Source organism: Notothenia coriiceps, unplaced genomic scaffold (assembly GCF_000735185.1).
Source record: "Notothenia coriiceps isolate Sejong01 unplaced genomic scaffold, NC01 NC01_scaffold00037244, whole genome shotgun sequence".
In the NCBI taxonomy this organism is placed as follows: domain Eukaryota; kingdom Metazoa; phylum Chordata; class Actinopteri; order Perciformes; family Nototheniidae; genus Notothenia; species Notothenia coriiceps.
In genome coordinates, this window is record NW_011369945.1 from 13,752,957 (window position 1) to 13,780,551 (window position 27,595).

General features: G+C 42.8%; 1 protein-coding gene across 1 annotated transcript in view; it reads right to left on the reverse strand.

Moving 5' to 3' along the window:
* syne1a (spectrin repeat containing, nuclear envelope 1a) overlaps positions 1-27,595 on the reverse strand; it is a 96,486-nt gene that overhangs the window by 49,822 nt on the left and 19,069 nt on the right. Inside the window, exons 36-59 of the mRNA XM_010794282.1 lie at positions 26,130-26,266; positions 23,722-23,899; positions 21,333-21,515; positions 20,774-20,917; positions 19,297-19,452; positions 18,226-18,390; positions 17,257-17,429; positions 16,909-17,062; positions 16,338-16,481; positions 15,906-16,070; positions 15,494-15,811; positions 14,512-14,667; positions 12,688-12,858; positions 8,643-8,969; positions 8,067-8,219; positions 7,664-7,831; positions 6,429-6,605; positions 4,902-5,048; positions 4,623-4,748; positions 3,961-4,137; positions 3,552-3,817; positions 2,982-3,138; positions 2,490-2,888; positions 289-1,899 (exon numbers count right to left, since the gene is read on the reverse strand). Coding sequence (XP_010792584.1) covers positions 289-1,899; positions 2,490-2,888; positions 2,982-3,138; positions 3,552-3,817; positions 3,961-4,137; positions 4,623-4,748; positions 4,902-5,048; positions 6,429-6,605; positions 7,664-7,831; positions 8,067-8,219; positions 8,643-8,969; positions 12,688-12,858; positions 14,512-14,667; positions 15,494-15,811; positions 15,906-16,070; positions 16,338-16,481; positions 16,909-17,062; positions 17,257-17,429; positions 18,226-18,390; positions 19,297-19,452; positions 20,774-20,917; positions 21,333-21,515; positions 23,722-23,899; positions 26,130-26,266 — 5,952 coding nt within the window. The remainder of the gene's footprint in view (positions 1-288; positions 1,900-2,489; positions 2,889-2,981; positions 3,139-3,551; positions 3,818-3,960; positions 4,138-4,622; positions 4,749-4,901; positions 5,049-6,428; positions 6,606-7,663; positions 7,832-8,066; positions 8,220-8,642; positions 8,970-12,687; positions 12,859-14,511; positions 14,668-15,493; positions 15,812-15,905; positions 16,071-16,337; positions 16,482-16,908; positions 17,063-17,256; positions 17,430-18,225; positions 18,391-19,296; positions 19,453-20,773; positions 20,918-21,332; positions 21,516-23,721; positions 23,900-26,129; positions 26,267-27,595) is intronic.

The window sequence follows — 27,595 nt, forward strand, 5'->3', positions numbered from 1 at the left end:
GTAGGCCATCCAGTTATTTTAGCCGGGCCGGCTCAGATGATTGGTCGTGCTTTTTACAGTACTACGGCTTCCAAAGATGACATTTGTTTATGGATTTTTTGTCAAAGCACTTCAGATATTCATTGGTATCGGGATGTTAAGAGCATACCATGGAATATAACAAAAAGTGTATCTCGAGCCCGTTTCTCAAACTTACCTACCCCACCTTTAAGTGGTTGGATTTGTATAAATAGGAAAAATAAAGGGATATAAAATGTCCCTATGACTGAGTCATTTAAACACACAAACCTGTTTTTTATTAATTCCTTGATGAACTTCAGCTCCCAGATGTTCCAGCTCCTGTAGTTTCTCTTCTATGTGGGCAGGAACGGGGTTCTTTCTACTACAATAACTTTGCTTCTCTCTGCTACCTAAGGCATCTATTATCCTACATTTACTTTTCACTTGCTCTTCTACGATCTTCATTTTCCACACTTCCTCATGTACTTTCTCAATTCTAACTTCTGATAGAGTCAAAGGCTCTTCCGATTTGTCCTTGATAGTCCTCAGCCAATCCAACATCTTCTCCGTCTCCTTTTTAAAATCTTCATTCTTTCTGACCTTCGTTTCACTTTCATCCACAAAACTCTTTACTCCACACCGTAAGGACTGCAATGATTCAAGCTGCAGTGTAGTTTTCTGAAAGGCAACAGGATCAAACGTCAGACCTCCGAGGTCTTTAGTTTGTTGGTTACATTCTTCGGCCTGATATCTCACACGATCCAGACATTCAAGCAGCGAATAAAGGCTTGTGATTTGATCCATGGCATCTAGTTCTTCGTCTGACTTAAGGCTTTCCAGCTTCTCTTTCACAGATTCAAACTCTGATTCCAACTTGTTTGATACTCTGTTGTGTTCAACGAGTGGTTTCAAGCAATCATCAAAGTGTTTAAGTTTCTCTTCAATCATCCGTTTTAGTTTGTTGTGGAGACTGACCAGGTGCAATGTCTCTTCAGCTCTGTATTGCTGACCCCTGCTGAGAAACCCCTCACATTTACCATGAAGCTCTCTCACAGCAGGGGTAATATGGAACAAACTCTCATTAATGTTTCTGTATTCATTCATGAGACGTAAGACAAGTTCCTCCTCTCTAATACTGATAGTCTGCTTCTCCAGATTGTCAAACTGCTCCTGAAGCTCCTCCAGTGCATTACCAGTGATATCAAAGAAAGTGCTGAACTCTTTTCGCTCTAAGATTATCTGTTGGACTCTGTCTTTTTTCTCTTTGGCTAGAGCTAGGATGGCGTTGTACTGCTGAGGCAGAGCGTTGAGCCTCTCATCTAGGTAGCAATGATCGATCCCGTTCAGAGTAGGGAGGATCTCCTGGCCTATTCTTTGGACGATTAGAAGAAGGTTTTCGTACTCTGAAGCTTGTTCGAGGACATTCTGAAAGCTCGACAGTTGTGTTTGCAACTCCGAGTTTTCTTCAATGTTGCTTAAATTGATTTCAGGGAAAGTGACGACATCTGCTCGTCTCAACCAGTGGCAAATCTTATCCAGGTCGACCTGGAAGTACTTCCTGGAGGTCAAGGCTTTCTCCAAGCCTGTGACACGCTGGGTTGTCCTCTGGAGGGCGGTTTCAAACACTGCCTGCAGCTTCTCAAGTGTCGACAGGGTTTCCGATCTCTCTTTGTCACTGGCATCTCTCTCTAGCTCTCGCCCTTGTACCCACAGAGATGCCAGCTCTCTCTGGTATGCTCGTAAACCACTCTGGACGCCCCGACAGGCTGTAACCTGTTTAGCTAGGTCCTCAGGGAGAAGAGCAATGTGGTCATCTATCAAAGCCCTCCTCTCCTGCTGCTGCACCCAAGACAGGGCTCGGCCCAGGCCTTGAAGAAACTGTGTCCTCTCTGTGAAGGCCTATAAGGGAAATATCAAACATTTAATTATCAACTGATCAAATTTGCATTGTTATACATTTCCCCCCTTTTGCATTCCTTATAGAGGAGACCATATACATATATCAAGAAATATTGTGCATAACACATATACATCTATTCACTAAGGTAATCAATTATGCATTATATATGCAAATTAATTTACTTAGAACATAGTGGTATGGAATGAATTTCAAAAATATATGAATACAGAGGAGCACCTATGAAGAGAACATTTTAGCCCTAGCTCCTCCTCCAAAAAAAAAAGTATCACGGTTTATTATAAACAATTTTCCAACTTCTTTTAAACCTACTATGATCCTCATTCTACGTTTACCTTCTCTTTACTTACATCCTCTATTTGACCCCTTTTTATTTCCCCTCTTTTTTATTTTTCCCCTTCTTAAAAATCAATTCAGGAGAAACGGAATTTACCATTTTGTGCTGACTGTATACCCTCAGTTTAACATGTTGGATAAATATGTCTCCAGATCAGAGGAAACTTAGATCCTTTAGGAGATAATACAAATTCCACTTGCATCCAATATATAATACCAACATCCAGCTGTTTACCTTGCTGAGGTACTTCCTCCTCTGGGCCACCCGAGCCCCCAGAGCCTCCACCTCAGTCTGGGCTTGTTCAACGAGCTCCTGCAGGAACCTCTTCTCACTCAGCCCCAACCTGGAAGCCACAGCCTGGGCCTCGCTCACTGCCTGGCCCAGCAGCTGCTGACGGGCCTCCAGCTCCACGCACACACTCAGGTGGTCAAACAGGAAACTCTGGGCCTGGTCGGGGGGTGGGCTGGCTTTCAGCACAGAGGTAAAAGCAGGCCGCTGCTCCTCCACCCACTCCCGGGCATCCCTCAGCTGGGTTTCAACCCGCGACAGATCCTCTAGTGTCTGAGCAGAGTCCTGGATCTTCTGCTGAATCAGGGTTTCAAGCTGGGACCAGCGCTGCTCCAGATGACCAACCTAGTGAAAGGAAAATGTGGTATAAATAGGGACCTAATTATAACACTATCATATGTTTCGGTCTGAAGAAGGAGAATGAGAAAGGAGCTCCACCTGTTGCTTGACCAGCTCCTTGTCTAGCAGGCTGAGTCGAGGCAGGATGGCTTGTCTCTGTTCTCTGAGGTCTTCTAGAGTTGCTCTCTGCTCCTCGAGGTCACTGGAGAGTTTCCTCAAAGCCTCTAGATGCTCACTTGTACTCTCCGTGTCAGCCCTACGTACACACAGGCATGGGTTGAAAGACATCCAGTCTATACAGTAGTATAGTTATTTACATATATATAATAATGCATTTAATTCAATATAATCTGATGATACAAAATCAAATTAAAAGTTTTTTATTGTTTTGAATAACACTTTTGTTGATTAACATAAGCCTAAAATGGACAAAACTTTAGGCAAATAAACCTTGGGGAAATTAAATCAATAAGGTTAACTAAATAGTATAGAAACTAACAAGGACATTTGACACAGCACTTACTGTAGAATAAAAAAGCATTTCTCGCACAAATAATACTACTGTACATATAGTAAATACTAGCGGTGTCAATAAATAAATACACCACTCGGAAATATAAGTACAATATGTTTAAACGTTCACAAAACTGAAACATCCCAGCTGGATACCTGGCGAGATAGTCCCATTCCCTGGAGACTTGGTGGAAGAGTTCCTCCACAGTGACAACAATCTCCTGGTACTCCACGCTGCGCTGCATGTCCTCTCCGCGCTGGGACTCCAGTTCTTCTGCCTGCTGGCCCAGATCCATCCAGCTCCTCCTCAGTCTCCTTATCTCCTCCAGGGCAGGAGAGACCTGTCCGTCTGACAGCCGACCAACCACTTCACTCAGATGCGTTACCTCAGACTGTTTCTCCCTAATCTGCTGGAGGAATTCCTGTTGGAAAGATAATTGATTTTCACAGTTTGATTATTTTCTAAGTCTAAAAGTTTGCATAGACAATGACATACATTGTTGTTGTAAAATAAACGTCTGTAACAAGAATCTTTGAGAATCACACAAACAGGCCAATCACAGACCTGTGCCTTGTCCAGCTGGTTCTGTGCGATCTTAGGCTCCAGCTCTGCGGGTCTCCTGATGAGGTTCTGAAGATGCTGCTCTGTCTCTCTCAGCTGGACCTCCAGATCTGCCTTCTGCTCCTCAATGTCCCTCCAGCTGTCGGCCACCTCCTCACAAAGCAGCATACGCTCCTCAATCTAGACACAAAAACACAAAGAAATCTATTTGAGACCAAGTATTTTTCTAAATAATATATTATATATTTTTTGATTAAATTGGAAAAATTATGCTCATTTTCATGTTTATACTTTCATTATGGCTTCTACTAGGACATGTTTTCTTCTTTTCTATTCAAGCCACCCTAACAAAAAAGCTCAGTCTTGCATGCTTTTATTAAATTCAGAGAATAGTATGGCAAACCTTTGCAAAGGTGGATCCGAAAGGCGTGGGACCCAGATGAGTTATTCAAATTATTTCAATGAAATAGAAAGTGAAATAGAAAGGGAATACAAATCTGACTTGGTTGTTGAATCACATTTTATCTGACTGAGGCAGCTTACAAAAAGTGACCATGTATCTTACTTTACAGTTTATGGGATGTTGAGCCACACAAATGTACACATCACTGGAAATTAGGTTTTCCCGAAATGTCCCCTTTAGAGGTTTGCTGAAGCTAACTGACCTGCAGTTTGACCTGCTGGATAGCTGCAGCTGTCCCTCTGACCCTCAGCTCAGACAGGTCACATGCTGAGCACAGAAGCTGGAGGTAAGTGCCGGCCTGTTCCTGGAGAGCCCGCTCATGCTTCACCTGCCACAAAAGTTTAGAGTATGCTAATGATTATGAGGTTTTATTGACTGATCACAGTTTAAAAACCAAAGACATTTATATTCATAAAGATCTTTGATGTTATTAATTCAAGTCTTATTAAAATAACAAACTCTTGGGAAGTGGCTTACTGACCTGCTGTAGGGCCATCTCCAGGCTGAGAGGGGGGTGTGCAGGAGGTTCTGGTTCCTCTGAGACTGTAGTCAACCAGGCCTGGCACTGCAGCAGAGTGTCATGGAGACTCACATGTCTCTGTAACTCATGATCCAGGCTTTGATACACCTATAAGACACGGACAGATATATTTCAATACTATACGCCTGGAGTGAACACTCTCATATTGTAGAAGCCTTCAGGAAATCAAGCAAGAACTAAAACTTAAAAGAAAACAAAAAAAATGTCTAACTAAAATGTGCAATAAAACAAATATAAACTGAAATAAACTGTAAATGCTGTAGGTAAAGGTAGCTTTGAAGCCAGCATAGCATGAACAAACCAAAAGACAAATTAAATTATAAAAGCTGAACAAGTAGGCAGTTAAGCAGTGTTGAATTCGACAGGTGTTGAATGTGGAGGCGTCCATGCCCTCCAGGGGAGAGCGAAACAGCCAGGTCTGATTGACAGTGTTAATATGAGAGTCCGAAAGCGGGAAAGAAGGGGGGCATTTATTGGCAAACCGCCCAGTGTATTTGGCAAAGGCTAGAAGGCTGGCATGGTGGCAAGTGGCAGGCGGGATATTAGAGCTGTGTTGTGCTGGGACACAGTTGGCAGCCATTGTAACACTGGAGGCGCAGTTGTAGAGAAGCCAGCAGCGTTGTGGTTAAGTGTGGCTGGATCACACAATGCCAGATTGGATGTGCGAGTGCTGGTAGAGGTGGTGTCTTGGGAGGTGAGCTATGATGACAGAGTGGAGGTTGCCAAAATGACAGAGTGGGCCTGGATTAGAGGGCTTGCCAGATCTACTGAATAGTGGTGTGTGACCATTTTTGGCTTAGCCATGAAAAAGTAGAGTTGACAGGGGATATTCAGGGATTAATATGGTGAGATTGAGTTAGTGATTTGGCTGAATATGGCTGCTGCTGGGCGCCACTTTGGCAGCCTTAATTGGTCGTGCCCTCTACACTGGCAGTGAAGGGCTGTCTTGAGAGATGGGTTTAAGTGTCAGAATGGGTTAGGATTAAGTGGATGCCGAGGCTGTTGGAATATTAAACTCACTGATATGAAGAACGTGTGTGTCTGTTCATGCATATAAGGTAAGGTTAGATAAAATTAGGTAGGACTTTATTAATCCTGAAGGAAAGTCTTGAGCCAGAGAATGCAACCGAAGCATGAAAAACAATAAGCGAATGAGTGAATAAAAAGTAATACCATTGCCAAATAGAAAGAACAATAAAGCAAAATCCATTTAGTAAAATACAATAGAGGATTATTGCGCATGATATTGAAAGTAATAATGCGCATGATGTTGATATAATTGTTCTCAGTGGCCGCATGTGGAATCATCCAGGGATGCATGTGCAAATAAGCATGAATCCAATGCACCAATTTGTCATACATTATAAATGTGTGAGGACATTTCATTAATTCAAATACAGATTACATCTCAGCTTCCCCTCCTCCTCCCTCTGCATCCCCTCCCTCCCTCTTCTCCTCCTCACTCACTCTCTGTGCTGTGCTACAGATGGCAGAGTAGCTGTCTTTGGCGCCTTGCTGGTGAGCCTGGACCTGCTGTCTCAGCCTGCTCTGCACACGGTCGCTGCAGCCTTGTACCAGGTGGTCTCCTCGCTCCTTCAGGCCCACCAAGCGATCCTCAAAGCGTGCTATTTCCTCCATGATGGCCTGTGGAGGACAAAGTAACAATGTAGGATCATGTTACAAAGAGTCTCAAGTGGAGATGGTCCACTCATCAATAGGGATGGGTATCGTTTGAAATGTATCGATTCCGGTTCTTATCGATTCCCCGTTTCGATTCCAAAATTGTAAAAGAAAGAGGTCAAACGTTTAGATAATAAAAATATCTTCAGTCTTTTAAGCTTTAACTGACATTTTTACAAATAAAAAATATACATGCAATACAAATATATTGCACAATAGCTGTACTTTAGTTTAACTGAGCTATGCCTGTGGCAAGCTATTAACAGGCATTACACTGTGCCTTGTCTTTTTCTTTTTTAGTGTAGAGGAGCCTCACTTTAGAGCGTTTACCGCGATCCATCTTTGGTGTTATGAAGTGACTGAGCTCGTGAACTGTCTACGGGAGGGCGGGGGAGCCTCGCTGTCAGCGCAACTTACATGATGCCGTTTAAAAAAATTAAGGGCGGTGCCGGCCGTCAGTGTACCGAGCCGGCCGTCAACAGCCAGCCGGCCGTTCTGTGATTCTCCAGAACACACAGATGGCCAGTCCGCCCTTACCCTGTATTCCACCGCGTTTAGGAACCGTTAAGCAGAAGCGAAAATGTGTATTTTGTATGGGTACCCGGTACCCGGCATTTTCTTATCGGTTCTCATCTGGAACCGAGTTTCGGTTCCCAACCCTACTCATCAATGACCCTGGCTGTGTGTAACAGAATTATATGGAAGTACATTATTCAATTCAGCAGCAGAAACTATACAATTGTTAATGATGACACTCATACTGTATGATTCAACTCCCTAGAGTTGAGCATAAAAACTATAGCATGCTCACATTAGAAGCAAAGTTAGGTTTGACTAGATTTAAGAGGTGTTCATTCCTTAAAAGAACACCAAGAGGATACTTTGACCCCAATTGTTCAGAAAATACCAAATAGCTGAAGTCCGAATATTTGGAGTTTCCTAAAAAGAACGAATGCTTTCCAATCATATGCTACAAACCCGACAAATGACAACAACAAAAATCAAGACATGTGATTGGTCACCTTGTGCCTGGACAGCTGTTGCGTTGCTGCATCCAGGCTGCCGCCCACAGCTGGATCAGGAGTCACCATCCGGCTGGACATCTGGAGCAGCCAGCGCTCCACATCCTGGAGCTCGTTATGGTAAGCCTCCTGTTCCTTAACCTGGACCTCTAGATTCTCCACATGCGCCTGGAAACACAGACAAATTATAATGATTACAAAAAGCATGTGCAAGAAATCATCACAACCACCTTCTTAAAGACTGAGTTCAGGCCCTCTTTCATTGTCAGAAGTACTCTAAAGAGAACAAATCCTTCTCAATCCTGTCTCCATCTAAAGTGAAATGTAAATGCATGTAATTGGTGGGTGTAGGAATGGATTCAATGTACAAGAAAACTACTTTTGTCTGAAGATCGGTTCTCACCATGGCAGAATGACAGTGTTCAGTGTAGTCCCTTTGCATTCTGTTCATTTTCTCTCTGATGGAGGGGTAGTGGACGGAGGACAGCAGGGCGTCTCCTTTCTCCACCACCGACCTGATGGATCCGTCACGGGACTGAACCGTTTGCAACAGAGCCTGGGGACACAGACAGACATTATGAATCTTCTTTAGTATCCTAGTCTAATATACAGTAGAGAACAAATTCAAACATGTGAGTATCTTATGTGGAGCTAACATTGTTGTATTGGATCATTGCTCAATATTAAAGGATCCCACCAGCTTTTAATGCATTTCTTAGCTCATATAATCCCAATGGGTTCTAGTCTACGGACAATCATTTTCCGAAACATACCATAGGCATTAATCATTATTAAATCCTTGCTATACTCAGAAAACATGGTCAGCAGTTATGGAGAAACATTAATGTGGCCCATTACGCTAATTATATATTCAAGGTTCAATTTGGCCCCACAAGGACACATTTACATATTATACTCGATGATTTCAATTCAAATACAGTTTGAATGAAATGAGTCCATACAGTAGTTACTGCTTTACCTTATACTTAGCCAGCAGTGCTCTCCGTTGGTACAGCTCAGCTTTGGGCTCCACAGGGGAGCTGAGCATAGCCCTGGTCTCCAGCAGCCACTGGGCCTGAGCCTTATAGCGGTCCTGGAACTCCTTCGCCAGCAGTAGCGACCGCTGCAGGAAGCTGTGCTCCGTCCTCAGCCCACCGGCGAGCTCCTCCAGCTGGGCAAGACGAGCCTCCACCTCCCCTCCTAAACTCTCAGCGCCCGCCTCGTCCAGGAAGCCTGCTGCCTTCTCCGCTCGCTCCCTCAGTGATTTCAGGAAACGGTGACCATGTTGGAGTTCAGACTGGAGAGTCTGGGTGAAAATGAGGAGAAATACATCTCAGCATGGCTGCTGCTATAGTTTTAACAGCAAAACTTTATGAAAAAACACATTCAACCTGGGCATTTTACATACTGTGGACTTAAACAATAGTGCTTTTCTGTTATACCAAAATTGTAGCATACATGTTATACTCTAGACTAGGACTACTTTGAGTTCAACATTCAAACACAATATCACTGATTTCTTTGTCCTTCACCTATAGAGCTGCACCAGTCTCTCAGACCAGCCTGCAGTGTGTTTGAAATGCTTTGAACCCATCAGGTAGGCTGACACCTGCACGGGGAAATGTGAAGACTTGGAGTTCATGTTGTGGAGAAACCACAGTGAATAATATGAAAGGAGGACCCAATTATAAGGACCCTTAACAGGCAGCAGTAGCTGCAGGGGTTTCCAGGGCAACCACAACACACACACACACACACACACACACACACACACACACACACACACACACACACACACACACACACACACACACACACACACACACACACCTCCACTCGATGGGACGCCATCTAGCTTTCATCATCAGTCTATTATTGCTTGAGTAGCTTCCCACTGCAACCGCCCCAGACCTCCAGCTACTGACGAAGATAATACGATATAACAAGACCTTCGTCTGCACACACACGTCCATGTTTGCTGCTTAATATGAAGCTCCAGGCATGTTCATATTTCTAGTCATCGATATCGCTTGCTTAATATTTGACCTTAATAGGAGAGACTCAATATATCTCACAATTATGCATGTGAGCTTAAACAAGGAAGTCGGCGGTAATTGCCACTTATAGTAGATTTAACTCTGTTTGACTCATTACCTCCACATTATATTAACCACTGCTCTCATCCAACATCTGACATCAAGAATCCTTTTTAGTGATAAATGGAAAAACTTTAAAGGAATTCAATGGAAATAACTCTAACATATCATTAAATAGACAAAATTCCATAATTTGCCAAATAAATCCATGGTTAGCTAACTATCAACCACCACTACCCATAAGGGGAGAATCACTTTTAGCCGAAAATGTCTGTGCGAACTTTAAACATTTAAATATGGGTTGTAAGGAATTTTGCAATTAGAATACACCACCTAAGTTATAAAGAGAACTTTTTTATAATAATGAATGAATTGAAATCTTTAAATTATTTAAAACTCCTTAGTTAGCATGCTCAATCAAGCTACACCCCACATGCTAACAGCTAACAAAAATTAGCAGTAGATGTTTAGAATATATAAAGAGTGTACTTGTCTCTTGGCTATAATCTCCTTATTAACTAAATGATATCATAGATTTAGCTAGATGTTCACTAAAGTAATAAAACCAAAACTTCCCTGAATGGATGTAGTCCTTGCATAGTGCAGTAGTTTTGGCAGGTACATTGGCTGCACATGTGACCGGAGCATGCACGATGCATGCTGCAGAGAAATCTAATTTGACTAATTTCCTGCATATGTATCGGTTTTCTATTATCTAAATTGACTATTGAAAGTAAAGTTTTTAAAATGTATGTTGCGCAAAATCTTCCTTTAAAATGTTAAATATTCAAGAAATATTTTTCAATTTTCTACAAACATAAGCTGGAAGGCTGCTTAAACTCATACTAATTGACCAGTGATAATACTATGATACAGCAGTCGACTGTAGATCTGGTGAATTGAGATCCTGAACAGTGTGTGCCCTTTATGCTGTAAACTGTCAGCGCCAATTATCCATGTCAAGTGTCTCTTGCACTCGGTGTAACTGATGAGCGATAGAGATTCTGTTTCTTATTCTGCATCAGTTATCAGGCTTCATTATCTACTGTAATACATCTACTGTGGCGCTGACAACCATGCTCATCAGTATCTAATATTTAGAAAAACATTACTAAGGTGACCCTGTGAGCAGCATTTAGCTCTGCTGTCACCGTGTCTCTGTTTTGAATGTATGGTAGCTACTGTATGCAGCACAGACCATATTGTATTATGCATAAGGCAGAAATCTTAAGGGGGAAATGACCTTGAACATTTATGAAATGTCAGTGAAATAAAAAATATGAAAGGGGAAGGCGTCAGGGGGGGCTTAATTAGGAGGAGACACCCTTTTTTGTATTTTGCCCTGTGCACAATTTCTGTAGAAGACAGTGAGTGTAGGACGCTCTACGGAACACTCTCGGGAAGAAACTACTCTATAAAGCAAAAAATAAAACAACTACATTGAAAAAAAGTGAAAATATGAATATTCAATGAGTTGGAACAGAATATGGGAAATAGTAAAACCTAACAATGTTGCAATTAAAATGCACAAAACTACAATATTGCCCTCTTCAAGTTGAAACATGATTCTGTTCAGCCTTCTGAAAATCTAACCATTGTACCATATCGTTATATTACATGTCCATTTTCAGAGCCAAGCAGTGGGCAACAATACTATATGATTCATATTTGTGTAACTCCGAGTCAAAAAGAGTCTAAATCCAGCCAATGGTCCTTAATACAGCTATTGACTACTGGTCTTTGAGTCAATGTATAATCATCACAGGCAGCTCTCTGAAAAGCTCTCACCACGGGCGAATGAGTAAGTGATGAAGCACCGGCGCATTATCTGCAGTGCTGGAAGGACACATGTGGCGTGTCTTCAGTCCCTCTGCAGAGACAGAGCATCGATCCCAGACAAGGATCACTGCAAAGCCCATACTAGATGATGTATTGTAAATGTGTATTTATGTGTTTCTGGAAGCGTGTGTACGCGTGTGAAGAAGACAAAGAGAGATGAGATGTAGAAGAAAGGCAGTGGAAAAACGTGTGAAATCACTGAGGATTCACAGGTTTCAGAGTTTGCTGCAGCTTGTTAGTTAGCACTTTGGATAGGATAGGTTTGGTGTGTGTGTGTGTGTGTGTGTGTGTGTGTGTGTGTGTGTGTGTGTGTGTGTGTGTGTGTGTGTGTGTGTGTGTTATGTGAAGCGGTAAGGGCACTGCATCAATTACAGTGTCTGTGCCAGCAGGCTCCTGACACCGGCGCTTCTTCTTCCTCTTCTTCACCGTGGGAGGTCTCTTCCCTACTACCAGGCTTCCTCTAAAGCGGCACTCGCTTTGTCTTCATAAAGAGCGGATCGATACACACATACTCTTCCAATCCTTTACACACTCGATAGGAACTATGCCAAGCAAAACCATAGTGTGGATTTTCTATTTATTGCATGTTTGTGCAGGGCTACTTTCCACCACTGGCTATTCCACAAAAAGAGCACAAAGACAAACTGTTCAAATGATGCTACTAGAGTGAGTTTCTAGAGATCTACCCACATATTGTAGGTATACTGAATGCTTTGAGAGCTTCATGCATATTTTTAATGGGTAAGCACATTTTATCTGCCAAAGAAATCTGGACCCTTGATGACTAACAGGTACCGTATGTTGCTTGGCAGAAAACATGATTGCACAAGGACATTTTTGCTGGCTTGGATATTCGACTCGTATGAGTTGGTGCTCAAATTCTCCACTACAGCCTGGAGTCTTGCTAACTCATCAGTTTATCATCCAACGTCTGTGCTGATTTATTGCAACCTGTTCAGGGAGGTGTATTAAGCACTACTCTGCACATGGTATCCAAATACTTCACTGGCATATCAGGCTTCAGAACTGTGACAGTGAAACACTCTACTGTATCCACGCAGAACAGAACAGATGTGGATTTATCAATACCTCTATTTTTTTCATCTTCTTGTCCATGGCGACCCGGTCCAGAGATTCAGAACTGTTAGTTAACGCTGTGAAGCTTTTCTGAGTGGAGCTGAGCCAGTCAGTGAAGGATATGCAGAGATTTTCAGCCTCTTCGATGCTCTTCAGCTCCTCCTGAAGCTGCTTGATGGTGTCCTGAAATACATTTGATGAGAAGTCAGAAATAAAAGGTAACAAATGTAAAAAAAAAAAGAAAGAGATGACACCAATGACACATGACATATTATTTTTTAGAACAATTGAACAGACATAGTTTGATACCCTTAGAAAGTATTTCACAGGTTAGAATTGTTTGTGAGACTCTTCAGACTGTATTTGATCAGGGGAAAATTCAGGAAACATGGTCTGAGTTTCTTTCTTTTAAGCTGTGGGCTGTTTTATCTTGGCCACAAAGGACCAAAAGCTCTCTGATCCTCTATCAAAACAGAAAATATCCACTTCTCTCTCCATTCATCTGCAGAATGTCAATAGCATCCCTACAAGGTGAAGAGGGGTTTTTATGTTTTTGACATATTATCCACTTGACTGAGATTTTGAGTCAATAGCAGCATGAGGACGGAGAGGGTTTCTTGCAGGTTTGACACATTATTCACTCAACTTGCAAATCCTGTGGCGAGAAGCCCTAATTAGCATATAGTGCTGAGTGCACACCTTTTCTGACTAGACAGAGGTAACAGCTTCCCACCTCAAGCCCATCTGCCCCCCACTTCACAGAGGATAATTACAAGCATCCTTGGTATGAGAGGGATGTCATGTGTCTGTACACTGGCACTGAATGTAAGTATATGCATGCTTGAGTACATTTTTAGAGAGGAAGGAAGGGGTGTGGGTATCACAGAGAAGCAGAGTGAGGGAGTGAGGGGGGAGACACACACACACACCCCAAAACTCAGATGTGTTAGTGAAGGTGTAAAAATCGATGGAGTGAAGGCAAAGCTTTTCCACTCCTGGTGCCGAGTGTGAGATTGCCTTCTGTAGCGATTAATTACAGCCTTAGCCCCAGACCAGAGGAGCCCCATTGATTTTCCTTTAGCCCCCCCCCAGAGGAGCAGACAAATAGAGAGGCCGGATCTGAGTATACAGAGCATCACAGGCTGGGCTCACAGGCATAACTCTCAAAGCTACTTCAATGGGGTGTAACAGAAACAAAGACTACATACCCTCACTGGAGCAAGTTCCATGGTGAGAGATAACCATGTGTGAGAAGCCCACTGTGGGCAGAGACCCCAGTGGCAACACACACAGCTCACATTCCTCTTATCTTTACCATCGAGAGAGTATATTGCAAAAGGGATTAAACCTATACCCAGCCCATAATGACTATATGTTGGCTTTATGTTTAGCTATTTTTTACTTATAATGGCAGGTAGTATCTTCCAGGAAAAACTTCTTGTGGACAGGAAATTAAAGATTGCACAAGTTCGGACTTCCTGTCCACCAGTTCATTTTTAAGACCCAATATACAGTCATTGTTAATAATAAATGGGTATTAAAAGAAAATAGTAATCATCATGTATTCTATAAGGGTGAAATATAAAAAGCTGTTGATATAGGTCACAGTGACTTATACATATTGCCTTACATACCATAAATCACATTGTACAACTACATTTCCCCGCTAAATCATAGTAGCGTTGAAATAACTGGACAGAAAGTCAAACTTCTACATTAACATTCTCAGGAAAAAGATGATTTTTTTCAAACTCTACAGAGTAAATATATGATGTATAAATATATATGTAAATAGAAATACGCACAATTTTAAATAGACAACAGACGATGCCTAACCTGTATGTTGAGCAGCAGGGAATGGTAGCGTGCAGTGAGCTGGGTGGCAGTAACGCTGACACGACTACTGATGTAGGTTTCCTCCAGAACCTGCTGAGCCAGAGAGGAGAGGCCGTCCACTTCTCCCTGCCGCGAAAGCACCGCCTCAAGACTCCCCTGTTCACAAGGGACAAGGAGAAAAATATATAATTAGTGTGATAATAGTGAAATACAGATTTAAATGTAAATTAGGTTTTTTTGAGTGAAATAAAAGGGCAAACAAGAAATAACACATCAAACCCCAAAAAAGACATGGGGTCAAGGGGTATGTGCGTGCGTGTGATTTTGTGTGTGTGTGCGTGCATGTGTGTGCGTGCGTGCGTGTGTGTGCGTGTGTGTGTGTGTGTGTGTGCCCACTAAATGCAGGGCAGGAAAATACAGAGACTGTCTGACATCCTGACTCTGACAGGAAGCTCCAAAGGGAGGTGACCCTGTAGGGAAATATTCTCCCCCCCCCAGCTGTTTTCTTTTCTTTCAAATGTTGTTGTCAGTGGAGTGTGTGTATATGCAGGAAATGTGATGTATATTACTGGAAGGCCATGGGATTTTGAAAGGCAAAATCCTATCTTTTAGAGATTTTTTGTAGAATAAATTGATGTAATGTTGTATGAACTGACATGGTGTGACTGCCAGTCAAAGAAAAATCTGAAACAATTTTTTAGCAATTAATGAAAAGACAAAAATGCAGGCAAGATCTCTGCAGAAACACCAGATACAAGCTAGAACATTGTATATGTATATACATTGTTTCTAGGGTGAATTCCTACATATTGTGCCTTTATGAGGAAAGGGCTTCAAAGTAAAAAAATAAAGACTAAAAAGTTAGCGTGAAACAATACATCAACTGAAAGTGCTTTGTTAAAATATAATTAAACCACTGACAATTGCACAAATTATTAAAAACAGCATATCACATAGCATGGACTTGAAATCTTTCTCTGACCTTGAGTTTCTTCAGCTGAGTCTCTTTGGTGCCTCTGTCTGACCTCCGATGACCTCTGAGGTTTGCCACCTTCTCCATCTCCTGCAGCCACTGGGCCAGGCTCAGGAACCTTTGGCCCATCTGCCTCAGTCTGGTCAGTGTGGAGCTCAGCTGGGTCTGGGTCTCCTCCAGGCGGCCCTGGTAGGCCCCCCACTCCCTCTGAGCGGTGTCCAGCGCTCGGTCCTCAATCTGAGGTATACCCCAGGGGATTACCCTCTCTCTGCTGCTCAGCACAGAGGAGAGCAAAGACTGGCCATTTGAGCAGTGTTCCTGTAGGAGCTACATGAGAAATAAAAAAGGTAAGAAACAGTGTGATTGAAGAGTTTGACATTAAAGGTCAAGGGTCTTGCACAACACTCCATGATGTCTGTACCCGTAGCTCTTGCAGTGTCTTCTCTAGTGTTTCCACGTTTCCCTCAGGGTGGGACAACGAAGCCAGAGTGGCCTGTTCCTGCTCCAGCCAGTCCTCAAACACATGTAAGCCCCTCTGATATTCCTGATGGACCAGCACCAGCCCTTTGGCCTTACCGACTGCATTCTGCAAAACAGGTTGAAGAAATTGGTGGAAAGAAGAGTTACATCTGTTCAAACACAGCAGTAGTAGATATTGTAAGCATAATTCCATGACTACTGGCTTTAATTTTTTGAAACTCAATGATTGAACTAAGTCATTTGTGGGAATGTTATTGATATGTATGAAACAACAGGGACTGGGTGTTCAGAGAAACATTCTGGAAATCAATATATTATTCAAATGCTTTCAGAGGAAAAATAAAAATAATGATTTGTTTTGCTTCGTGAGTACCTTGGCCTTTTCTTTGAGGGCATTGTATCTACATTGCAGCTGCTGCACCTCCTGCTTGGTAGTGTAGTGTTCAGCCATATTGGATCCCTTCGTGGCAATGGTCTCCAGAGGACTGCTGTGACTCAGTACTTCTTCATAGAGAAGCTGGAATGAAATGAGAACACAAAAATACACTCAGTTTACTACATGAAATTCCATCGGGAGGCTCTGGAGAATGATAGGTGTAACTGCATGAGTTTAGAGGAGGAAGTTCAATAAATAAAAGTGATTTTTCACATTTGGAATTATCCGAAAAAATATGAACTAGAAACAAGACATGACATCTGCTCTATAAAATAAAGTATCCTGCTGAAAATTGAAGAAACAGGCGAAACAGTTGCTGATGTAGTGGATGTTTCGTAGAGTTAAACGTTTTTTCATTTATTTGCACACACATAAGACTAAATAAAAACAAGATATGATAAAATAAGACATTTGAAAGCCCAAGAACAAACAGAACAGGACAACAGACTTTTTTGTTGTTGCTAGAATTGGCTTTTTAAGGCTAGGCATTAAAAGCACGATGGGATACCTTGGTCTTTCCCAGGTTAGCGGTCTTGTCTCTCATCTCAGAATACTGTCTGTCAGAGCAGCTAAGTGTCTCCTCGACTCGGTCCATCCACAGCACAAACTGACCCACGTCCTCCTGATAGCTGGTCCACTGCGACAAAGCGCCCTCCAGCTGGCTGTTAAATCAACATAATGCAGTTAACACACAGGGAACAAACATAACACAAAACATGCACATACAACGTACACATGCATTTAAATCTAATTGTCCCGTAACCTTTCAACTAACTGAAATCAATCAAGTGAAACTAGACAGTTCCCAGTCCCATTTATCAACTGACTGAGAGGTTGATTGCTTTATGATCACAACCTTTTACACTGAATGGAGGCAGAGAGCAGGGAGTCCCAGGAGTCTTTGAGGTCCTGGATCTGTTTGCGAATCACCGGGACCCCCTCAGCCGAAGTGTTCCTCTGGACTGCTTCTCCCCGCGTCAGGAGCATCTTTAGCTGGATCTCCCTCTCCTGACGAGCAGCCAGCAAGGCCTGCAGACAGAGGGGAGTGATCAGACAGGAAATAACGATCTATAGTCTAAACCTTTTTACCATCGAATCATTGCAACAGGATTTTCAAGTGGTTATAATGTCAGCACGAATCCTTGACATCATTTAGTCTGATGCATCGGTCTCAAACTGAATTATCTGTGTCAAGATACTGCTGGAGTGATAATCCTGGTATCAAGTAGGAAATCTGTTCATGTTGATTCACAATGTAATGGCAATAGAATGACGAAATGATCAGTGTTTAGATTTGTACCTTTCATTTCACCATGCAATTTGATCTGCCACTGGGACGATTTCACAGGAAGATGAAGGCCCGATTAAACTCACAAATTAAATGCAACCATGGCGTGAATAAAACAGGGAAGGGATAGCACTTTTGTTTTCCCCAGAAACTATCGATAGCTCTCATCATTAAACAAAAAAAGAAGAAAATCAATGAAACTTTTTTTGTAGTTTCTGTCCCCAGTTGTTGAAATGGCAGTCAGTGGGAAAACCAAAGTATCGTAAAAACAATTTCAGTGTCCCATATTGTTAGAAGTCCCTAGGCTTGAAGGAAAACAGAAAGCAATATGTTGTGTTTGCAACAGCGATACCAACAATCACACCACTTGGGAAAGCTAGTTGGGGCTTGGAATTGAAACGTTTCATCACTGAAAATGTTCTGAAGGAAGCGTATTGCAGGGGAAACATCAACAGTCTTTATGGGTTGTACATTTTAACAATAGTCTAATCTCTAAAAACTAAGTTATATTCCCCCACCCTTCTTGTCCCTCCTTACTTCCAGCTGTAACATCCGGTCCTCTAACACGCTTTTGTCCGTGGTGGTGTTGTGGCAGGTGTGGAGGACCCTCTGGGCTTCACACACCCAATCCTGGAGCTCTTTGAGGCCCTGAGAGAAGAGGCGGTGCTCTCCGACAATACGTTCAATCCTGGAGGCCTTATCCTTCAGAGACCAGAGCACAATACTGTAAACACACTCTTCTAATAACTGTTCTGAGAAACGGGTAAGTTGAAAACAAACAATATGATTTGCGACAGTGTGTTCATATATTTCTGTTTGCTTTTGGGATTACACTCTTATTTTTACTCACTGAAATCTCCAGAGACATCCCCACCCCAAAATTACAGCATCAACACAATGTATTTTGCTCGAAGTAATCACTCATAAATCTTTCACATCCGTAAAGTGGCGAAAGACAGAGCGACACTAACAATCTACAAGTGGCAATTTAAAGAGATTTCATTCCTGTTTCCATGTCAGGCAGAGAAGAGGACCTAAAAATAGCTGCACTCTAGCTAGAAAAGTAAATACATCTCATTCATCACCATGGAGCACTCTCATTTTCCTCAGGAAGGACACTGGCACTCTGCGGTCAGTTATGTTTTGTACTACGCGGTCTACAATTATAGAAAAGACAGTGAAAAGTGAAAAGGTCAGATTCTGAAGCACTGACACATTTCAGCCCTGGCATTTTCAAAGTGCTTCAGTGGATAAAAGGTGAGCTCCACAGTCTTAGTCTTTTTTTATGTTGATGAGGCTGCGAGGACCTTTCGGAGTTGAAAAATGGATAGTCCTGCTCAGGTAAATTACCGAAGATGCCATGACTTTCCCGGGTGCAATATTTTACCCCAAGGCAAGCTGATTACAGAATCTGTGACTGATGAGAAACTTGGGAATAATGCATGACACAGCAAATAGCAGAGAACAGTAAACAACATGGCTGGACAGAAGGATCCATCGTTTTTTAGCACATGAATCAAGCTAAGCACATTTCGGCATGCTGCAGCATTCTTTTTAGACCGAAGCTCAGTATAATTACAAGAAAGGAGCGTAAAGGTCAGGAGTTACCTTGGTTAAGTTGCTGAGGGCTAGGTACTGCGCTGACAGCTGGGATACACGGTGGACGAATCCCTTTCCGGCTGCTTGTCCCTCCCAGAGACGATGAGCTCTTTCCCTGAGACCGCCCAGCTCTGCCTCCCGACCCGCCATCTCCTCCAGAACACACTGGACCAGCAGGAAGCAGGAGGAGACAAAGAGATGAAGGTGGAATTGGAATTGGAGAAATAAAGATGAAGGAGCAATAGGATGTGGGTAAGCACAGTTTGGAGGGAGACGAAATGGAGCACATAGGAGAGGATGGTTGTGTGTTGACCGCATAAAGTCAAGGACAAAATAAAACAACAAAAACCATGAAAGCGATGACAGGGAGGTGGGAGAGGCACAGAGGAAGGACACATGGTTCAGTTAACATGTCACAAGAAAAGACAGAGCAACAAGAACACATCGGAATACATGGATAAAGACTTCGTAAAAAAAGCAGCATCAGCAGTATTTCTCTTGACGTTCATTTTTGAAAAGAAAATGCTGTAATCTGGTGAGACACTTCAGCTCAGAACAGAGGGGAAGCGGACAAGGCTGATAAAATACTGAAAAGGAAATGGGGTATTTATCTGAAAAAGGTAAGGAGGATTTGGCCAACACAGGTTCAGACAGTGAAGCCTGCGTGTATTGTATTGTACTTCAGGTGCTGAGGGAGAAAGGTAATTGCTTGCAGGGCCTGACAAAAGGCAGCAAGGAGAAGTGCTACAGTGGGGGACGAGTAAATACAAAAATAGCAACAAAGATAAGGACAGAGCTCTGAGATGGGCTTGATGTGTTTTTTTCTCTATTGTCAGTTTTATCTTTTGAACGCTCCGTGTTTCTCTTTTTTTTGTCTCTGCCAGACATGGAAGAGACTGTTATCGCATCCTGAAAAGGGCCTTTTAGCCACGCAGCGCTTCAGCTGTGACAGGCGGAGAATTAATTAGATTTCTGGACTTTTCCTCCGACTATTGTGTCAAGACGAGGCTCTATTTTGATCCAGTGGTGCTCGACAAATGTAATTAGGTCTTTCTCTTTTCCCAGCTGATTTGAGATTGCACTTTAGGGATGCATATCTGATGGAGAACTACAACTATTTAGCATCCTGGGGAAATCTACTTAATATTCCATTTCTGGTGTAATAAAATGGTTTACTTCAGTGACGAGAGGAAATTAGAGAAATTACACTGGGAGTCTGTAAAAGGCACACTCTCAGTGTGACATAATGCATTTGAACAGAATTCGAACATACATCATAGAAATATATTGCTTTAAGGAGTGGCTATAATAAAACTGTAAAGCTATGAGATAGACCCATTCATTTACACTATAATTAAAGGGGTAATATCATTTTAAGAGCGCTGCAATGATCAGCTGTGAGGAATATTATGAGGATATCTGATGTTTAAAGAGCCTAGACGGCGTCAAGTCTAGTGTGACTGCATGCCTTCTGGCTCCACAATACCTGCAGTTTGCTGAGCTCCTGTTTCTTGGCTGGAAGGTCGTGTAGCCGGGCGCTGCTCTCCTGAACTCTGACCTCTGTGCTGTTCAGCCAGTCCTGCAGAGGCTCAGCACTGGCCTCAAACTCCGTCATCTGGGACTGCAGGTTCTACAAATGGTACACATAAGTTGTCAAAAACTACTAGAGAATTTCTTAAATAAACTACCTGTACACAGACTGAAGCAACTCTATTCAAGAAAGCATGTTGAAATTTGTTTAGTTTTTATGTCCTCTGTCAATAGATATACGATATCAAAGCCAAATCTCTCTGTGTGGATAGTCAAAATAAATCACACAACCTATGCCATGAAAAAAAAAGTGAGTAAAAAGGTAAACAGGAAGAAGACACAAACTGTAAACAAATATGTAGACATTGTTCAATCTGTATGCATTAAACCACCAATTCTGTACTGTTAACCAATACTTAAAGATATAGAAACCTTGAGATGCAGATTGTCTTTTCTTGTTTTAAAGTAGACGAGACAAAAAAGCAGCATGCAAACAAAGCTGCATTTTAACTAACCTTGAGTGCATCCTCCCTCAGCTGCAGGTTACTCATCAGGCTCGTCCAGTCTTCTCTGGTGTTTGCCACCTTGGCCTTGATTCCCTCCACCCTGTCTTTGGACACCACAGCCATCAGCAGCTCCCCGCTGGCCCCCACTGTACTCAGCCTGGCCTGGCCATGCTCCCTGTCACTCAGAAACTCCTGTGGGGATACACAGACAAAGACAAAGGAACTGTGACTATTTAACACACACACACACACAGAAAGGGAGGAGAGTGTGACAGTGAAAGGGGAAAAATGGACTGAATGACAACTTGTTTTTTCTTCTGCTTTTGATGCTACAGTTGATGGCTAACTGAAATCAATATGGCCTTTTTTCTACATGGCCAATAGATTTGTTTCCCCTGTGTCCTGGGATCTCACTTTACACTGTCAAAAGCAGTAATTAGGCTGAGCCATTACTCATTCCATATGCGTGGGCAGAAGGAGGGGGCTGACCCGGGGAGGCTATCACAGTTTAGGACAGTACAGCCAGGCTGAAATGTGTCGGTTTTTACATAGCTCCTCGTACCCACCCACATAAAATGTACACACACCCCCTCCTTCAGAGCTGAGTCGATGACAGTAGCGCAGCAGGGACCACTCCACCATCTGTGCAGTCAGCACATCACTTACACACACACTGCAGCTTCGGGCTTCTAACACACGCACTCTCTTTCCCTTTATTTTCATTCCCTCAGCTCTTTTCATTCAGTTTTCTTCACACTTACCATTCTCCCCTTGCCAATGTATCTGTATACTACCAATTAAGTGTAACACAATGGATGCCCCCGCCCCTCCCATGCTTGCCCTCCTGGAGGTCAGCCATGTGGAAACATTGTTCCACATTCCTCCCCAAGTCAATAATAAATAAAACATGCTCCGCTTCAATATTCCTCTCTCCTTCACTGCCATGTACCCTATGACATTCCCGCTCATCCTTAAGGCTACACAAGAAACTTCTGAAGGAGCACACATATGCTTTTGTCAAATTATTTCTAAAAGTAACCGTATGTTATTTTGACATTCTGAACTCCCTCTTTGTGTGACTGTTGGTTAATTGATAAAGTACTGCTCACACTGAATAAAATATGTTGCAATTAAATCAGTTTCTGCACATTATTAATGTAACTCTTACTATTTAAGCTCAGCTCAAAGCAATAACCATAATTCCTTAGTGGTGATGTAGTGGTGGACATGGTCAGGTGTGTGAGAGGTAATTAACGGTCTGGTGCAGGGATGTGGGGACCACCTTAAACGACAGCACCTGACTCGTGGCCAGGACCCTGGGGTGCTCTTAAGAGTCTGCCAGACTTTTACACCTGCCAGCTTCTCATAGAAAGACACAGTCTTCTCAGAACGAGAAACACACAGATATTTTAAAGAGAATGGCACAGAGACCCCACTGTGGAGCTTTCTCTTATCCCTCTTGGCTTTGTGCCCACTTTTAGCTTATGCAGCCTTCGGCAGGTCCCGCCACTCCGACAAGCCCACCAGAGGACACTCAACAGTGGGCATGTCGATACAGACATCCCCTTGAGCAATCCCCCTTGAAAGTGGATTGATTTTTTAACTATTACATCATTTCACTTTCAGCAATCTCCTTTGTAGTAGCAATCTTTGCTAAGCCTGCTCAATCCATGCTAGGATACTAAAATGAACCCTGGTTTGTCACAGTCGATTTAGAGTTAAACCAAACTGAGGATTTAAAGCTTCACAAGCAACAGTGCCAGCTAACACAAATATTTTTGATTAAAAAAGGGTTGATTTATATATTTCAACAGGTGAACAATCAATACAGAAAATCTAGTTTATGTAAGTGGATAAATTAAACATCTTCACTATACAGCAACTTGATTTGAAATCCGTACTGCTTCATTTCAGCTAGCTAATGGGCAATAGTGTGTGACAATAAGGCCATTCTGGGTTCTGGGTGGCAGTCAGACATGCGAGTATGAATGAGTTTTATTATATTTTGTGCAACCCAAGTTATTAAAAATGCAGGTCTTTTTCTAAAGGATGGATTGGAAGCAATATTCAGTGACATGCAAATAAATATCAAGTCTTCCACTTTCTATCCCTGAATACAAAATGTGATTCAATTTGTATATTTGCTGCTCTGTGTCTAGTTTGTCTGTCCTGGGGAAACAGGAGGTGATGCACTTTATATTTCAAGCAGCAATAAAGACAATCAAAACTGGGAAGAGCAGTAGGAGCTCACAGGCTGAACAACAGTGTGACTTTAAAATGATACCTGCAATGTGCAGACCAAAAGGACGGCACCTTACCATAATTCTATGTTAACATTATTTTAAGAACGTAGTAGGAATTGAACAGATGTCCACTCTGGGAAAAATATATCTCTTACTTGGATCCTGAGCAGAGCGGTGGAGGCTTCGGCAACACTTTGTGGAACATCAAAGCATTTGGCGGTGCTGATTTTGGCGTTGACCAGCCACTGTTGGAAGTCTCTCAATGCTGCGCGGAACCTCTGCTCCAACAAACGCTCCTTATTTTGACACTCCCTGGATGCCCGTAGACTGAGGCTGCAGGACAAGAGAGAAGATTTAACATGTTGTTCACAAGTTGAAGTCCAAGTAGAAATGAAAAGAAAGAAAGAAAAGGGGTTAGGTCCAGAGGATGTGTTTGCCGTCTACTGTCCACGTGCTCATCAAAACAAAGAGGACATGTGCAGATGCTAACATACTGTACATGTACAATGGAGGAGGCGAATGGGAAGCCTGGGAGATGAACAGGGCTGAGAACGGGCAGGTGGAGAAATGGCAAAGCGGGTGGAGTGGAAGGAATGAGCATTGGGGCAAATGGGGTGGGGGATGGTGGTGCGAAGGAGGGGGTTGAGAGGCAACATATGAGTGGGGCAAGAGTTCACAGGGGTGACAAGACAGAGAAAACTGGGGTTGACAGATTGATGCTTTAAGAAAAAGGGTGAGAATGAAGGGATATGACAGGGATACAGTGTGTGAGGGAAAGGTTAGAATCAGCAAAATGATATATTAAAAAGGGACACTTTGACATTTTAGTTGGTTGTTACCAGGATCCAGAATTATTTATATTGTTCATACAGTATATCCCTCAGAGTATAAAGCTAGAACTACACAGCACAGAACATTGACATTGGACGTTTGCGACAAACCTGTTATTAAGTTCAATGCAACATTTCTCATGTCAGTGTTTTAATTCTCACTTGCTGTTTTATTTGTGCATGGCAACTACAGCATGGCAAAGGTAAGGGAATTATTAGAAAACATTGAAAGCTTGAAATGTCTGTGATAGAACATCAATAAAAAGCGTTACTATCCATCCACCTCAGCAACTCAGACGCTATATGGAACATCCTTTTCTTTATACTACAGGCAAAGATACAACCTCAATTGCACCAACGAAACGTATTTACTGTTAAGAGTATGCAAAATATTAATGTGCACAAGCAGGACAACAAAGGGAAAAGAGTCATTGGGTTTCATACATATTGGGCAGTGGGTGAAGGTTAAAGGGGGGGGGGCTGGAAGTGATGGAAAGGATTACAAGGTGCTCAGCTGTTTGAGCAGGAGTTACTGTCCCAAGGGAGGCATGAAAAAAACAAGAAAAAAGCCACACAACCTTCCATTTACACACACTAACACGCACAAACACCCTTGAGTTTTAATGATGCGATAAGAGCATGAAAGGGTATTACAGTGAGGTTGGCATGTGATTGGAAGAAGCAGTTTTTTCTTCTGTGATGGGCAAAAATCTGGCATGAGCTCTGAAACTGCCTTTTCCACCTCCATCTCCTTTCCCCCTACTCTATTTTTTTTGCTACCTCTTTCCCCTTGCTCTTCTTTCTGCAGTGCTTAATGCAGGACAGGTGCTAAGAGCACACAGGCCAAGTCTGCTACTGACTGAAAAGTCTAGTGAATGAGGAAGGGTGCTGTTTTTGCCAATCAGCAGCCAAAGCCAATTACCCGCCAAAACATCTCCAACATGTTGACCTCACTCAGGTTGTCAGCCAATATTTCTTTGTCACAGTGCTTTGTCCCAGTGCTCTACAATATTTCGAGAAAATTAAATAAATAAATTATTCATGCTACTGTATGTTTATACTTGTGCACACATGTCTTTTTTGGCATGGCGTGTTTCACAAGCAAGCGTTAAACCAAATGAACAATAGCAGGCAATTAGAGGGCATGAAAAAAAATCATCCAAATGATATTTCCCTCAAATTACACTCAGCCTTCCATAAAATTAAACAGGAGAAGGACAAAAACTAACTAACACCGTGAACAAGCAGAGGTGAAGGAAGGTGCTTTGATGTCGCATAGCAACTGGTGGCTCGGTTGTTCTCTGTCACCTTTAGCCTTCGTCTGGCTGACATACATGTCACAACAACTCTCTGTGCGAGATGGTCACAAACACACAAGCACACTCTTCTCATACAAATAAGGTTGTAAAACTGTGCCGTTACCCTGCCCACTCTGACCTGAGATCAGTGTTTTTTTGGGGAGGACTTTGGCTTCTTCTACTGTGGTTTTGGTAATGAATGAATAAATGTGTTATGCATGGTCTCATTACGTCCAAGATATGGCAAATATAAGTGAAAACCTTATGCAAAGCAGCAATGTTCTTCTGTTATGCATTCCATAGATGGCAATATAAAGTTATCACCCAGCTTTAGCCAACAAATCTCCGTTTCATTTCAAATCCACATAAGGAAAACAAACACCAAAGTATTTTCCGCAACACGCTGTTCACTTAAGTAGAAAAATGTCCTCTCACCTGTTGTGCTGTTTGATAAGTCCGGTGACTCGGTCAGAGTGTGAGCCCAGGTCTCTGGAGTACCGAACCAGGTCGTTGAGTTGTCCTTTCAACTTCTCTGCCATCGGCTCGGCGCTCTGCAAGCCCTCCAGTATATCCTAAACAACACAAAACACACACCAGCTGGCTCAGTGTGTGTGTGTGTGTGTAACAAGGAGAGACAAGCACCCAACGGATCCGCATGACACCCTTCAATAAGTGCAATCGCATTCCTATTCATACCCTGTCTTCGTCTTTTTAGCTCTTGTCACACACACACGCTCCAACACATACTCACAGTGTTGCTTGTACAATAGCATTTCTGTTCTTCGCGCAGTGTGGCAGGAAGGAGCCTTGGACAACGTTCTCCCGCTCTCCTCAGCGTGCCTCACATTCTGCACTCACACAGTCATGAAATCCTGTCCCATGAAATATGTAAAAGCTCTCTCTCTCTCTCTGTGTATGACTCTCGCTCGCTTGTTCTCTTTCTGACGTATGACCAACACACAACTCTCCCTCCTTCCCTGTTCTCCTGTAACCGTTGCTCTCTTCTCCTTCCCTCCTCTTCTACTTTCTCTTCCTTCCTCTTTCTCGCTCCCTCCTCCCACTCCTTGCACTCATTGCCTCTCACACATTTTTCCTCCTTCTCACTCTCTCACGCTCTCTCCCAGTGGAATTCAGCTGTCAGCCGTCACAGATGCGCGATTGGTTCAAACGCACACAAACGAGCGCGTAACGAAAACAAGGCTGGACACAGGAAACCGGCTGGAGGAGGAGGAGAGAGAGAGAAACGGAGGAGGGGGGAGACTCCTCCTCTGCTCTTTGACAGCCCCAAATTGAGGGAAACCAGAGAAAGGCATGGCTGAAGGAACCCGCCGAGGAGAGTGAGGGTGTGCATGCTGGTATGGCCTTGACAATACAGAGAAATTGTCCCACTGTAAACATCCTGTGGAGGTTAGAAATAGAGCAGCAGGGGAGGTGAGGAGCGAGGGCATCTAAGAAATAACCCCTGCGGTCGAAAGAGACATCACTGTACACTTCAAACGAGTAAGGGGAAGGCTGAAGGAATTGAAAGGTGGGAATGTTTGGGAGGGAGAGATAGTGGAAAATAATGGCACAAAATAAACAAAAGGGGGAGGGGTAGAGAGGACAGAGGACAGATTGAGGAGAAAACAAGGGAAATTGATGGGAAGCTGTCACTCCTTCGTCATCCCAGTAAAGCTGATTTACAGACTAATCTGTTTAAAGGATTTACAAATAGAATGGATAATTACTGAAAGCAGAGCTGAATACAGAGGATGTATGTCTGCAGTGTGTAAGTGTGTGTGAATGTGTTTGCCTGTGAGTAGTTTCCATTAAACAATGCTAATCACCTTCTCTAAAATTAACATAGTACGATGCTGCACATTGGACACTGTCAGCTTTTTATACATCACAGTTTGCCAACC